Below are 14,308 nucleotides of genomic sequence, written 5' to 3'. Positions count from 1 at the left end.
CATTGGCAGGCAGATTCTTAACCACTGTGCCACCAGGGAAGTCCTAAGGAGATCTTTATTAAGTACTCTCTTCATTCATTCTTTTACTCAATCAACTAACAAATACTCATTTGGAGCTTACTTTATGTACTATGCAAAGCACAGACCAAACAAGAGAGACATAGTGCTTACCCTCATTAAGTTTAAACTCTGATAGAGAAGAAAGAAAATAAACACCAATAAAATAATTACTGATTGTGATAAGTACTACAGAGAAAAGAAATTGGGTGGTATCACAGAGTTAATAGTGTGGGGCATGGCTTTTAGATTGGTCAAGGAAGGCCACCCCCGAGAAGATAATATTTAGATTGAGACTTCTAGATACCTATGACTCAGCATTTCCACTTAAGGTATATACACATCAGGAGTGTATGTGCACACTTCCACCAAGAGAAATCTATTTTAAATATTAAGAAAATCTGATGTGTGAAAAGTAGACTTTTGGGAGAGGAGGAGTGTAAGTAGGGAAACCAGTTAAGAGGCTGCTGCCGTAGTTCAGTTTAAAGATGTTCATGGCTTAGAGAAAGGTTGTAGTGGTGATGTGGAGAAAATTGAATGAATTTGAGAAACATTTAGTAAGCAGAACAGACAAGACTTGGTGATGGATTGGATAAAAGGGAAAAGGAAAAGGATGGAGATGTAACCAGTTAGTAACCTGGTTAGATTGTAGTAGGGAGTGAAAGGTACTCGTGAGAATCAACAGTTTGTTGAATTTGAAATGCCTAAAAACATCCAAGTGGAGATTTCATTCAGCAGTTGGAAATATGTCCCTGGAACTTAGAGGGTAGACATGTAAATTTGGGAGCTGTTAGCTTATAGATCATTTTTAAAGACCTGGGCCTGAATAAGATTGTCGAGGAAGAGAGTGCAGAGTTCAGGACCAGCCTTGGAGCATTTTGATATCTGGTAGAGGAAAAGAAGCCAGCAGAGGAGACATTGCAAGATGGCCATGGAGGTAGTAGGAAAACCAGGAAAGGGTGCTTGCTGTCCCAGAAACCGAGAGAGGAGTGTTTCAAGGAGTGAGTCAGCAAGGATGTCAACTGCTGAGAGTGTGTATGAGCTCCTTCACCGGGAGAGGGCAGTAAAGACCATTTTAAGAAAGTTCAGGAAAAATTGAGAATATATATTTTGGGGGGAATGTGATTAAATTAATCTGTCTGCACCCTTTGTCTATATTCTGTGATCTGCCTCACTAGAATTTAAGTTCCATGAGGGAAAGGACTTCGTTTTGTCCTTTATCCCTGGGATCTAGAACAGTTTGACTGAATGAACCTTCTGTGGTAAAATGTTTAGCTTTTTAGATTTCTGTTCTGGCTACAATTTAAGCCCAGTAAGTTGATTAAGACCTGGCCTCTGCCCTCAGAAACAAACTAGAAGAGGTATAATGTGTTAGGTACACTATCCTAACTACATCCAAAGTGCTATGGGAAGGCAGGGAATGTAGTCTTGAATTCTGCCTAGGCTGGGGTGGCACAACTGGGGACACCTTTCTAGAAGTAATGACATCTGAGCCAGGCCTCAGAGGATGAACTGGAGTGGGCAAGGCATTCCACATGGAGGGAAGTACAATTTGTTTTCCATGTATGTAATTTCCTTTATCTTTCTTCAAAAGGATCGGGCTCAAGTTCACTACAGATCACAAAACATGATGTCCTGTTGACTACTTTAAAATCTAACCTGTCTGCTTTGGAGGACAAGTTTCTGAAGGATCCTCACTGGAAGAAATTGAAACTCCTAAGGGATGAAATTGCTAATGAGGCAGAATGGCGACAAGACTGTATGGATGTCACCTGGCGTTTTACTTCCCAAACCTTACTGTTGCTGTTGTGCTTGAAGGAAACCATGATCCGCCTTGCAGTTGAGTTCAATCCAGGTAAACCCAACCCAAGGACTCCAGAAGCTGCTCCTGCCCTGAGCCCGGATACACTTAGTATCTCACAGCAAAAGACTGTCCAGTCAGTTTTGCAGTTTGTAGTTACCTTGGGTGTCTGCCCCTATCTTATACCTGGTGTTGGAGTCCCTGTGAGATACAGGACTGAGTTTGGTGCCGTTGTTCAGGACGTGGTGTGTCTCAGTGCTGCCCCCAGTGCACCCCGGAGACTGTACACCAGCTGCAAGGTCCTCCTAAATGTTGCTCAGCATGCATCTCTGGGGAGCTTGATTTTCTGCCGCCATTTTGGGGATATCGCAGCAGGTCTGTGCCAGCTGGGATTCTGCCCAACCAAGAGAAAACCGCTAAATCCCGAGGAAGAGGTAAACATACGTTGAGAGAGTGTGTGAGAGTCTGTGTGAATATGTGTGTATACTTGTGTGTAGTTGCTATAAAAGACAGTCTTAGTTCTTTGGAAAAGTGCTGATGGAAAGATCTAGAATTTTTATTAAATGTCCAAGTATCTCTGGTGGATAGATGAATCTTTATAGGGGGTTGGAGCTTTCATTTATTAAATACTAGTCCTTTCACACCTGGGGAGTCCATTTCACCTGTCCCTTCTAGCCATTTTTTGAAACAGCTGTTGCAGGCTATTTCTTTGAGCCTCTGTTTCCTCTTTTGTAAAATGTGTTTAATAATTGCAAGGTGGCTGTGAGGATTAAGGATAATGTGTGTAAAGTACCTAGCCCAATCCCCAGTAGTGCTCATCAAAAAGTTATTACCATTAATATTAACATTAAACTATTCACACCTCCTTCATTAAGTTCTTGGGAGGATTAAGGGAGATAAAGTATGCAAAGCACTGGGTACACTGCACAATCCAATCAGTGTTCATTGTTATTATTAGATGACAAGGGTATGTGCCTGTGTTTTGCTGACAGTCAGTAAGGATTTGAGTGTCTGGACTATAAAGGTGCTGTGGAGGTTACAGAAGCATTAGACGTGGTCCTTTTCTCAAACAGCTCACACAGTAATTGGGGAGACAAGGCTCACAAGTATAACATAGCAGTGACCACTACTCCCCCACGAGAGGACCACCAGCATCAGCACAGGAGCCTAACCAGGAGAAGCTGTTAAGATATAAATGTATCCAGGGTCACACGTGGGGTAATTCCTTTGCTGCTGCAGCCATATTTCATAATGCCCACTCACCTCATTTCTCTGTCACCTTTCTATGTCACCCTCCAACTTGTTCCTTTTCTGTTTGTTCTCCTCTTCTATTCCCTCTTCTGCCTATGCTCACAAAACAAAACAAAACAGAAAACATTTAAAAGCCATTGTCACCCGAGTAGTGACACGAAATTATGAGCTCCCCCAGTGCACTTACATTTTGTGGGGCAGAGCTCTGTGCTCTTTACAGCAGGGTGTGAATCTTGACAGCTCTATCAGTGCCTGCTGCTTGCACTTCCTTGAGATGGGGGTTCTGGAATTACTATTGCTAGCGCTAAGCAGTGCCCAGGGGTCTCAGACAGAGGAGAGAAAAGAAAAGAGAAACACAAAGAAAGGACCAAGTGAGGGGGTGGGAGGAGAAGGGGAGACACGGCGGGTGTACACTACGAAGCTGGACAAGTCCCAGCAATAGCTGCTGCTCTAAGCAGCACCTGTACTGCAGTTTGCTAAATTGTAAGGGGCAAGGCTCTCTGAGAGCTTGACTGTGAGGTTACCAAAGGGGGACAGTCTCTTGAGGCTCAGAGACGGGGCCCAATTAAATAACACCCTTCTTTACTGCCCAAGTTCTGAATCAATTAAAAGGCAGTTAACAGTACGAGATGACAAGTCAAAATGTCCCCTTTATTACTCATAAAGGCAGAGTTGGAAGGTATATAGAGGGAGACAAATGGGTCTCCTAACAGTGCATTCCAGAATTAGACACACTTCTCACCCAGTTTTAAAGAGTGCCAGAAAACTGCAGCGCCTTCTGCCCCTTGGCAGGGGACATGCCCCTGAAAAGTCTACGGCAGGGAAGAGCAGAACAGAACGTGTGCTCGCTCCCAAGAGATAGAAGAGGAGCGAGCTCATCTGTGCGTGCCAGGACTCACCAATCAGATAAATCAGTGCGATCTCCTGCCTGGAAGTGGGTGAGGGGATGGAGAGAGGGCCAGGAGTGGTTCAGTATTATAGCTTCCTCCAGGTAGAAGGAAATCAAGAGGCAAAAGAAGCTTGCCTCCCTCTCCCCTTACAAGCATCTTTGTTCAGTATTGCAAAGCATTGCCTTCTATTGCCTGCCTAGTTTGTATTCCACAAAAGCCAAATACGTGTTTCTTTTAGGTGTTAACCGAAGACGAAAGAGCCCTATCTAGGAAGGCTCTGAGAGACATCTTGGATCAAGTGTATCAGCCATTAGCAGTCCGAGAATTACTTATCCTCCAGGGAGGACCACCCCAGGTATGCATGCCTGGGGACTCTTGTGTGTGAATCTTTAATGATAATGTGTGGTGTACTGTCTTCTTCTCCTGGGAAATTAATCTAGTTGAGTCTTATTTCATCTTTTACATTGTTAAATGGTATTTGTAGAGCTAAATTACACTGACCTTTGGGATAATTTAAAAGGATTTTTCTTTTAGTGGAATGATGGACACTGTTCCCAGGAATATTGTGATCATTTTTTAAGGCTTATGACAAAAATATATTTTATTCATTCTCAAACTGGATCTTTTTTTTTTTTTTAAACTAAAATTTGGCTGTTTGACAAAACATTCTTCTGGCAGAAGTGTTCGGACATCTTATTCTTTGAATGGAGTATTTGAAGTCAAGAAATTAAAATTAGAGCAATTAATGGACTATTCTTAGATCCTTTTTTGAAAACGTAATAGTACATATTCTGCTAGGCATAAGATAGTTTCTTTTTTCCTTAAAAATAATTATTTATCCAAAATGATTTAATTTGATGATGTAGCTGGATTTATCTATTTTCTTTCAGTACCTAAATTTTAGTTATGAGTTTAGGTGAGTAAAGCATGAAGGGCCAAAGGAATTGGCTGTAGGACCAGCTGAAGCTGGCTACAAAGATATCTCCTAGTTGAAGTCATTTTCATCTCGTCCTTAGAATGTTACTGTAGCCTCACATTGGGCTCCTCTGGCTCATACTCTGCTTCTCTGAATGAGTCCACAGTTTGCCAGAGTAAACCAAATACATTATAAGAGCATGACGAGAAACAGAGGCTCTGGAGTTAGGCACACTGGCATTCAACCCCAGCGTGCAGTTGTTTGAATTCGTAAGCCTTTCCATCCCTCAGTTTCCTTACCCATAGAAAGGGGATGGGGATGACAGCAGACCCTTCCTTACAAGTTCCTTTTGAGATTGTGGGGGAGGTGCTCACCACAGTGCCTGGCACTTCATAACCCCTGCAATAAATGGTAGTTACTGATCTGCCTTAAGTAAAAGAGAGAGAACACGCTAGTTGGGATTAAATGTTTTTCTGTCACTAAGTTTTATGCTCACATAGTTAGACACAGTGAATGACCACACCATCGTTTGCATTCTAGCCCAAAATAAGGGACACCAAGTCTGTTTTGTTCATGGTGGCTCCACAGAGCTCTCAAAAAGGAGTTCTTGAAGAAATCTAACTCTTCTTGAAACTGCCATGTCAAAAGGAATCAGAGCAGCTGAGACCACGGAGGCAAGGACTAGTGTCCTCTCAGTGTTGTGAACTGTCCTCTTAGTGGTGAGTCATGCTCATAGGAGTCTTCTTTGGAAGCTAGATTTGATTGGAAGGACTGCATTCAGATCGGTTACATTAACCTTGTGTCCCCCAAATCTGTATTTTATTCACAGACATGTTTGTCTATTTCTGGGTTTGAAATTTCTCTTGATACTTCACTTGAAGAAGTTTCACTATATTTTTACTTTCTTAAAAGTGATGCTGAAATAGGTTTTGTAAAGGAGTCTTTTTTTCTTTTTAAGGGAAAAATTTTGCTCTTGTGAAGTCTGTGTAGCATACTGTTAATCATCAGTATGACTCAGTATATTTGTATATTTTTAATTTCTGCATATCCGTTACACTGACATTCAGTTCATACCTTTCCCTTCCTTTTGTAGTCCTGCACAGACGGGAAGACACAAGTTATGTGTCGGGCCCCAGCTTGGCTCCGGCGTCTATGTGGGCAGCTCCTCTCTGAAAGGTTGATGAGACCCAGTGGTGTTCAGGCAGTAGTCCGGGGCATTTTGGAAGGAGCTGGTGGTAAGAAATAGATGTTTGTTACTTTGGTATCCACTTTCCTTTGAGTCACAGTGAAATATTGGTCTTTAGCATTTGACTGTAAAACCTGATGGAGACTAGACTTTGTGGAGAGTGAGGAGGTTAAACCTTAATGAGCTCCTTTTCCAAACAAACTCATTTTCTTGCCATTTTTCCAAAAATAGTTGTGGTACACTGCTCATGTTGTTAACTAATATTGTCAACTGTTTCAAATAACTTACACAATCAGAGGAAAACATTGCACAAAAAGTTTAAGTAAAACCCTATAGAAAATGTGAAATTCTCTGTGGAAAAGAGTCAGGGTGCTAAGAGTACTTCACCTCAGGACTTAAAATATGAAACAGTTCTCCTGAAGCTGGAGATACCCAAGAGATGCAAACTTTGGGATGAAATTTTAGATTCATTACCACAATTATATTCCCTTAGTCCTCATTACTAGAAAGAAGGTTCATTATCATGTTAAGTATGGTAGTAGTTTTTAATTTATATTTTTTGATTTTTAAACAAAATTATACATGCACATAGTTTAAAGAGTCGATAGGTCTTTAAGGCTTTTAGAGAAAAATAGCAGTTCTTGGCAGCATTTCACTCCATTTCCCATCCTTGGAAGCAACCACTTTGATCATTTTTAGCAGGTTTCTTCTGGTATTTACCTCTCTTTTTCTAACTGTAATGCGGTTACAGCACCTTCTTAATTTTTCAGTTTTAGGCATCATCTGTCAACTCACCATGAGTGAAAAAGGATTTTGTTCTCTTTCACAACCCTACCATCATTCACCCAAGCATACTTCCCATCCCCTTAATATAGTCATATCTTAGTTTTGGTTAGATCAGTATTCAGTGTTTATACTCTTCTGTGTGATTACTATATACAGCTGAGCTACTGTAGTATACTTTTCCTTTTTTACACACTTTTGTACTTCCTGGAGTTAATAGCTGTCTGTTTTGTTTGTCTGCTTAGTTTTGTATGTACTTATCACTAATCTGTTTTCAGACTCCGTCCCAGTTGTTTAAATCTCCTTTTAATACATTCAAATACATTAGTTGTTCTATCCGTTTTATCTTCTTGAAGACACCTCTGTCTCTGAGTCTTCTGTTGTTTGGACTAATTACCTCCACAGAGCTGTCATCCTAGGATCTCCCTTCACCTTTTTCCTGGTGATCCCCTTGGCTTTCTCTTGTATTTGGTCCCTTGTCTCCTGTATCCCCTGCACGTTAATTTCCTATTGCTGCTGTAACAAATTACCAAAAACTTAGTGGCCTTTTGATGGAAATAACATTTAAACTGAGTCCTGAATGCTGAGTAGGAATATGTTCATTGAAGAGTGAGGGAAGACTGTATAGTTCGAGAGGATCCATATATGAAGGAACTGACATAGGAAAGAACAGTGTTTTTGAGGAAATTTCAGTATGGGTAGAGCAGGGAGGGTAGAGAGTGCAGGGAAAGTGGTATGAGATGAGGGAGGGGTGTGAAATGAGGGTGGAGGGGGTGTGAAATGAGGGTGGAGGGGTGTGAAATGAGGGTGGAGGGGTGTGAAATGAGGGTGGAGGGGTGTGAAATGAGGGTGGAGGGGTGTGAAATGAGGGTGGAGGGGTGTGAAATGAGGGTGGAGGGGTGTGAAATGAGGGTGGAGGGGTGTGAAATGAGGGTGGAGGGGTGTGAAATGAGGGTGGAGGGGGTGTGAAATGAGGGTGGAGGGGTGTGAAATGAGGGTGGAGGGGTGTGAAATGAGGGTGGAGGGGTGTGAAATGAGGGTGGAGGGGTGTGAAATGAGGGTGGAGGGGTGTGAAATGAGGGTGGAGGGGTGTGAAATGAGGGTGGAGGGGTGTGAAATGAGGGTGGAGGGGTGTGAAATGAGGGTGGAGGGGTGTGAAATGAGGGTGGAGGGGTGTGAAATGAGGGTGGAGGGGTGTGAAATGAGGGTGGAGGGGGTGTGAAATGAGGGTGGAGGGGGTGTGAAATGAGGGTGGAGGGGTGTGAAATGAGGGTGGAGGGGTGTGAAATGAGGGTGGAGGGGGTGTGAAATGAGGGTGGAGGGGTGTGAAATGAGGGTGGAGGGGTGTGAAATGAGGGTGGAGGGGGTGTGAAATGAGGGTGGAGGGGGTGTGAAATGAGGGTGGAGGGGTGTGAAATGAGGGTGGAGGGGTGTGAAATGAGGGTGGAGGGGTGTGAAATGAGGGTGGAGGGGCGGGCAGGAGCCACATCATGGAGGCATTTAGGCCTAGTTCAGGGTTTTGAACTTTATTCTGAGGGCAATGAGATACCACTGGAGGGTTTTAAGGAGAGAGACAGGATCAAATCTACATTTTAGAAATATATTTCTGGATGTATTGTGAAGAATGGGTCGAGTAAGAGCAGAAGCAGGGAAATCAGTTAAGAAGAAGCAGTCATCTGAGAGATCACAGTGGCTTGGATCAATGCAGTGGCAGTGGAAATGCAGAGAAATGAATGAATATAAGACGTATTTAAGGGGAAGAGTTGCCAGCACTTAATGAAGGGCTGGATATGTGGGGAGGGAGGAGGAGAGAGAGAGTCAATCCTGACTTTCCATTTCTGGGGTGGTCAATGTACCTTGGTCCTGTCAGACAAAATTGAGGTCGGTGTGGTTGGCAGACATTGGTAGATTTGGTTGGCAGTGGCTGTAATGTTGCCTCCCCAGTTCTGCCTGCAGTGGCTTCTAGGACCAATGAAATGGAAAATTAACAGTTACCTGTGAGAAGTTGTCACATGCAGATAGGTCCTTGCATCTTCTTTTTCCAGAGAAAGCTTAGACTTCACCCAAGGGCATGCAAATTGGGGAGCTGCTATAAGAAACTTAGAACCCTAATTTTGTACTTATGCATATATGAATATATATATGGTTTATTCTCAATGATTTGAGGCAGTTTATATTTACTCGCATATTTGCCATTTCTGGTGTTCTTCGTTTCTTTGTGTAGATCCAAATTTTAATTCAAATTTCCTTCTGCCTGAAGAACTCTAACCTTTCTTATAGTGCAGATCTACTGGCAATGAATTCCCTTAGCTCTTGTTTGTTTGAAAAAGTCTATTTCACCATCTTTTTTGAAAATATTTTTGCTGGATACAGAATTCTAGGTTGATCGCTTTTTCTTTTAGTGCTTTAAAGATGTTACTCCATTGTCTTCTGGCTTGCATGATTTCTGATGCAGAGTCTACTGTCATTTTTGTCTTTGTTCCTCTGTATCTGATACACCTTTTTTTTCTAGCTGCTTTTAAGATTTTTCTGTTTATCACTGGTTTTTAGAAATTTGATTATGATATGCCTTGGTGTGGGTGGTTTTCTTCATGTTTTTTCTGCTTAAGTTTTCTTAAGCTTCTTGGAGCTGAGGGTTTATAATTTTCATCATATTTGGAAATTTCTCAGATATTATCTTCAAATATTTTTTTTCTGTCTTCCCTTTTCTCTTTCTGGAATTTGAATTATACCTAATATTATACTTAATATTGTCCTACAAGATACTGTTCTCTGTTGATGTTTTTCAGTCTTTTTCTCTCTGTGTTTCATTTTGGATAATTTCTATTGCTACATGTTCAAGTTTATTAATCTTTTATCCTGCAGTATCTAATCTGCTGTTAATTCCATCTGGCATATTTTTCATTTCAGATTTTTTTTTTTTTTGGCTGTGCTGCACAGATTGTGGGATCTTAGTTCCCTGAACAGGGATTGAACCTCAGTCCTTGGCAGTGAGAGCACAGAGTCCTAACCACTGGACTGCCAGGGAATTTCCCTCATTTATTATTTTTTTCATTACTAGAGGTTCACTTTGGGTCTTTTTAATATCTTCCATTTCTTTCCTCATTATGATCATTCTTTTCTTTACCTTTTTGAAAATAGAGAATAAGTTTATAATAGCTGTTTAATGTCCTTGTCTCCTAATTGTCATCTCTGTTTTTATGTGTCTGTTTTTACTGATTTTTCCTTCTTGTTATGTTCCTTTTTGCTTCTTTGCATACCTAGTAGGTTTTTTAGATTGAGAAGTTATTCACATACCATAAAATTTACTCTTTTAAAGAGTACAGTTTAATGGTTTTTAGTATATTCACAGAGTTGTGTAACCATCACCAATATCTAATTCCAAAACATTTTCATCATTCCCCCCAAAAAACCTCTTACCCATTAGCGGTCACTCCCCATTCTCCCCTCCTCCAACCCTTTGTAAGCACTAATCTACTTTCCGTCTTGATGGATTTGCCTATTCTAGATATTTCATCCGAATGGAATCATGCAATATGTGGTCTTTGGTGTCTGGTTTGAGTCACTTAGCATAATGTTATACCATGAATCAGTCCTTTGTTCCTTTTTATGACTGAAAATATTTCACTGAATGGATATGCCTGGTAATTTTTTTTTAAATTTATCTATTTTATTTTTGGCTGTGTTGGGTCTTAGTTGCTGTGCATGGGCTTTCTCTAGTTGCAGCGAGCGGGGGCTACTCTTCATTGAGGTGCATGGGCTTCTCACTGCGGTGGCTTCTCTTGTTGTGGGGCATGGGCGCTAGGCACGTGGGCTTCAGTAGTTGTGGCACGCGGGCTCAGTAGTTGTGGCTCGCGGGCTCTAGAGCTCAGGATCAGTAGTTGTGGTGCACTGGCTTAGTTGCTCTGCAGCATGTGGGATCTTCCCAGCAGGGATCGAACCCGTGTCCCCTGCATTGGCAGGCGGATTCTTAACCACTGCGCCACCAGGGAAGTCACTTGCCTGGTAATTTTTTAATGTATATTGGATGTTTTAATTTTACATTGTCGGGTGCTAGATTTTGTTGTATTCCTTTGTTGGGCTTTGTTCTGGGATGCAGTTAATTTTCTTGGGATCAGTTTGAGCCTTCAATCCTGGCTTTTAAGCCTTGTTACTATGGGTCTAGAGCAGCCTTTAACCCAAGGTAATTTGGCACCACTACTAAGGTAATACCTTTCTGATATTCTGTGTATTAGGAGGCTTTTCCATGCTCACTAGTGGGAACATTAACTATTCCAAGCCCCGTGTGAACTGTGGGGATTGTTCCCCCTACTCCTTTCTGTGGTTCTTGCCTTGGGTTTTTTTCTCACACACATACACAGATCATACTCCATGAAAGACTTGAGAGAGGATTCCTCTGCAGATCTCTGGAGCACCCTCTTTGTGTAGCTTTCACTTCTCTGGTGTTTTGCCTGGAAAATTCTAACTGTGTTGGTCTCCCTGAACTCTGAACTGTGTTTCTTTAATTCAACAATGTGGCAGGCTTCGTTTGGGCTCTCCTTAGCTGTAGTGTAGCCCCAAAACTCTCTCTAGGTAATAGGCTAGGGTATTCATCGGACTCACCTTGTTTGCTTTCATTCTCTTAGGGTTCAGTGTCTTGGGCTGCTTGTTGTCCAGTGTCTGAAAACCATTGTTTATGTATTTTGTCCCATTTTCTAATCATCTAAGATGGTAAGGTAAATCTGGGACTTATTACTCCATAGTTTTGGTTGAAGACAGTTTGAGGGCTTCCCTGGTGGTGCAGTGGTTAAGAATCCATCTGCCAATGCAGGGGTCATGGGTTCGAGCCCTGGTCCAGGAAGATCCCACACGCCGCAGAGCAGCTAAGCCTGTGCGTCACAACTACTGAGCCTGCGCTCTAGAGCCTGCGAGCAAGCCACAACTACTGAGCCCACGTGCCACAACTACTGAAGCCCGCATGCCTAGAGCTCATGCTCTGCAACAAGAGAAGCCACCACAGTGAGAAGCCTGCACACCACAATGAAGAGTAGCCCCCACTCGCTGCAACTAGAGAAAGCCCATGTACAGCAACGAAGACCCAACACAGCCAAAAAAAAAAAAAAAAGTTTGAAATACATGATGTATATAAAGAGAGAGAATAATAATAATATTAATCATCTAAAAGGTAATAAATACTAAGAAGAAGCTAGTGTTCAAGTCGTATGAATAATATCATTACAGTGGTTAAGTGCTACTTTTTTCTCTGAACCTCCCAGAAACCAACATCAAAAGGAAAGTACGGAGGGATAGATTATCTTACAGAGGAAATTAACAACTTTCAGTAGGGAAAAAATAGTTTTTACTCTAAATTTTAAGGACCTTCTGTGGTGAACTGCAATGAGTTTTTGACACCTCTATCCATTGCTGACAGCCGGGGCGGCTGGTGGGAGTGATGCTGAGGCCACAGCTGCTGATTGGAAGAAGTGTGACCTGATTGCAAAGATTTTGGCCTCTTGTCCCCAGCAGTCTCTTTCACCAGAGGATTATTATAGAGATATCTGCCCCCAGGTAAATCATTTTGTTTCTTTTGACTGTTTGAGGATTATCTGCTTATTTATAAAAAGAGGGCTTTTAATGTTCATCTAATATTGAGTTAAAAACAATATAATGTTTAAGCTTATTATTCATTGAGGGGCCTTCTTAATAACTGATTAAAAACCTGTGGGAGAGACTGACCTGTTAGGTTTAAGAACCCCTCACCATTAATAACTGACTAGCTTGCTCTCAGAGCTGGAATATGAAACTACAGTTTCATCATATTCATTATCTTTTCTGTGTTTTTTATTAGTTTAAAAAAAATAGGTATTAAATAAGGTAAATTAACATGGTACACAATTTTAAAAGCACAAAAGAGTAAATGGAAAAGTAAGTCTCCCTCCCATCTCTGTACCAATTTCTTATTTATTTTGCAGAGGTAGTCTGTGTATCGTGTGTATACAACTATATGTGTGTATATGTGTGTATATCTTCTAATTTTTATCCAGATGATAACATGCTCCACACACTGTTTTTCAGTTTTGCTTTTTTCACGTAACAGTGTACCTTGGAGATCATTTCATCATTCTTTTTCTTGGGTACATAGGTATTTCATCATATTATGTACCATAATTTATTTAACTAGCTTCCTATTTTTTTTTTAATAAATAAATAAATTAATTTATTTATTTTTGGCTGCATTGGGTCTTTGTTGCTGTGCACGGGCTTTCTCTAGTTGCAGCAAGCAAGGGCTACTCTTCGTTGCAGTGTGTGGGCTTGTCATTTTGGTGGCTTCTCTTGTTGTGGAGCCTGGGCTCTAGGCACATGGGCTTCAGTAGTTGTGGCACGTGAGCTCAGTAATTGTGGCTCGCGGGCTCTAGAGCACAGGCTCAGTAGTTGTGGCACACGGGCTTAGTTGCTCCACGGCATGTGGGATCTTCCCACACCAGGGCTCGAACCCGTGACCCCTGCATTGGCAGGTGGATTCTTAACCACTGCGCCACCAGGGAAGCCCTACCTAGCTTCCTATTAATGGACATTTAAGTTGCTTCCATTCTTCTGCTGTTACAAACCATGTTCCAGTTAATATCTATAAATCTTGCCTGTGTGCAAGTATTATCACAGGGAAAATTCTTAGAATTGACATTACTGGCTTAAAGGGTATGTGTATTTAAATTTTTGATTGATATTATTTATGTATCTGTTTTCCCACACTTTTGCCTATGCAATGTGTTACAAAACTTTTCTTTGTTAATCTCATAGGTGAAAGTGTGGAAGGAGTGTTCTTAGTCAGCACTCCCCATGCATTTAAATGTAAGATATGCCTTTTGGAGTACAGTGTGAAGAAAGTCATTCAATTGTTATGCTGGTCTTCAGGATTCTCATGGGTAGGCATGCATGGGAACTAATATCACAATGCAAAATCTTATATTGGAAAATATTAAGTATAAATTATCTTACAGGATAAAGTTATCATTTGCAGTGATGAGTAAATATTTTCCAAAACTAGTAGCTATAGTTTGGGCACTTAAGGAAATGATAAAATCAAGTCATAGGTTTTAATCTTACTGAGTCTCTCTTTGGCAGTGTCAGAGGTCACATACAGTTTTTGAACAGAAGATTCTCCTGTCTACAAAAAGTAAAAGAGTCAGTTTTAAGCCAGGAACAGAATGTGCTTTTCAGTTGGGTGCTTAAACTCAAGCACGAGAGATCAATGTTTATTTTTGAGAATAAAGTAGACTTTTGTTCAGACCTGACAGGCTCTTCAGATTCTGAATATATTTATATGCCTTGACCCCATAATTGCTATTTATCATAGCAAAATTTTGGGGAAAAACTGAATATCTGGAAATAATATTTTTGAGGAATTTATAACAGTATGAGAAGGTTTCAGCAATACACAAAACTGA

General features: G+C 41.2%; 1 protein-coding gene across 1 annotated transcript in view; it reads left to right on the top strand.

Moving 5' to 3' along the window:
• The window catches only part of TANGO6 (transport and golgi organization 6 homolog), a 186,650-nt gene that overhangs the window by 12,070 nt on the left and 160,272 nt on the right, over positions 1-14,308 (top strand). Inside the window, exons 2-5 of the mRNA XM_007198182.3 lie at positions 1,652-2,292; positions 4,238-4,354; positions 6,009-6,150; positions 12,295-12,431. Of these exons, the coding sequence (XP_007198244.2) occupies positions 1,652-2,292; positions 4,238-4,354; positions 6,009-6,150; positions 12,295-12,431 (1,037 nt within the window). The remainder of the gene's footprint in view (positions 1-1,651; positions 2,293-4,237; positions 4,355-6,008; positions 6,151-12,294; positions 12,432-14,308) is intronic.

This window comes from Balaenoptera acutorostrata, chromosome 19 (assembly GCF_949987535.1).
Source record: "Balaenoptera acutorostrata chromosome 19, mBalAcu1.1, whole genome shotgun sequence".
In the NCBI taxonomy this organism is placed as follows: domain Eukaryota; kingdom Metazoa; phylum Chordata; class Mammalia; order Artiodactyla; family Balaenopteridae; genus Balaenoptera; species Balaenoptera acutorostrata.
The sequence above is the reverse complement of the archived record's forward strand: the minus strand, read 5'-3'. Positions and strand labels throughout refer to the sequence as shown.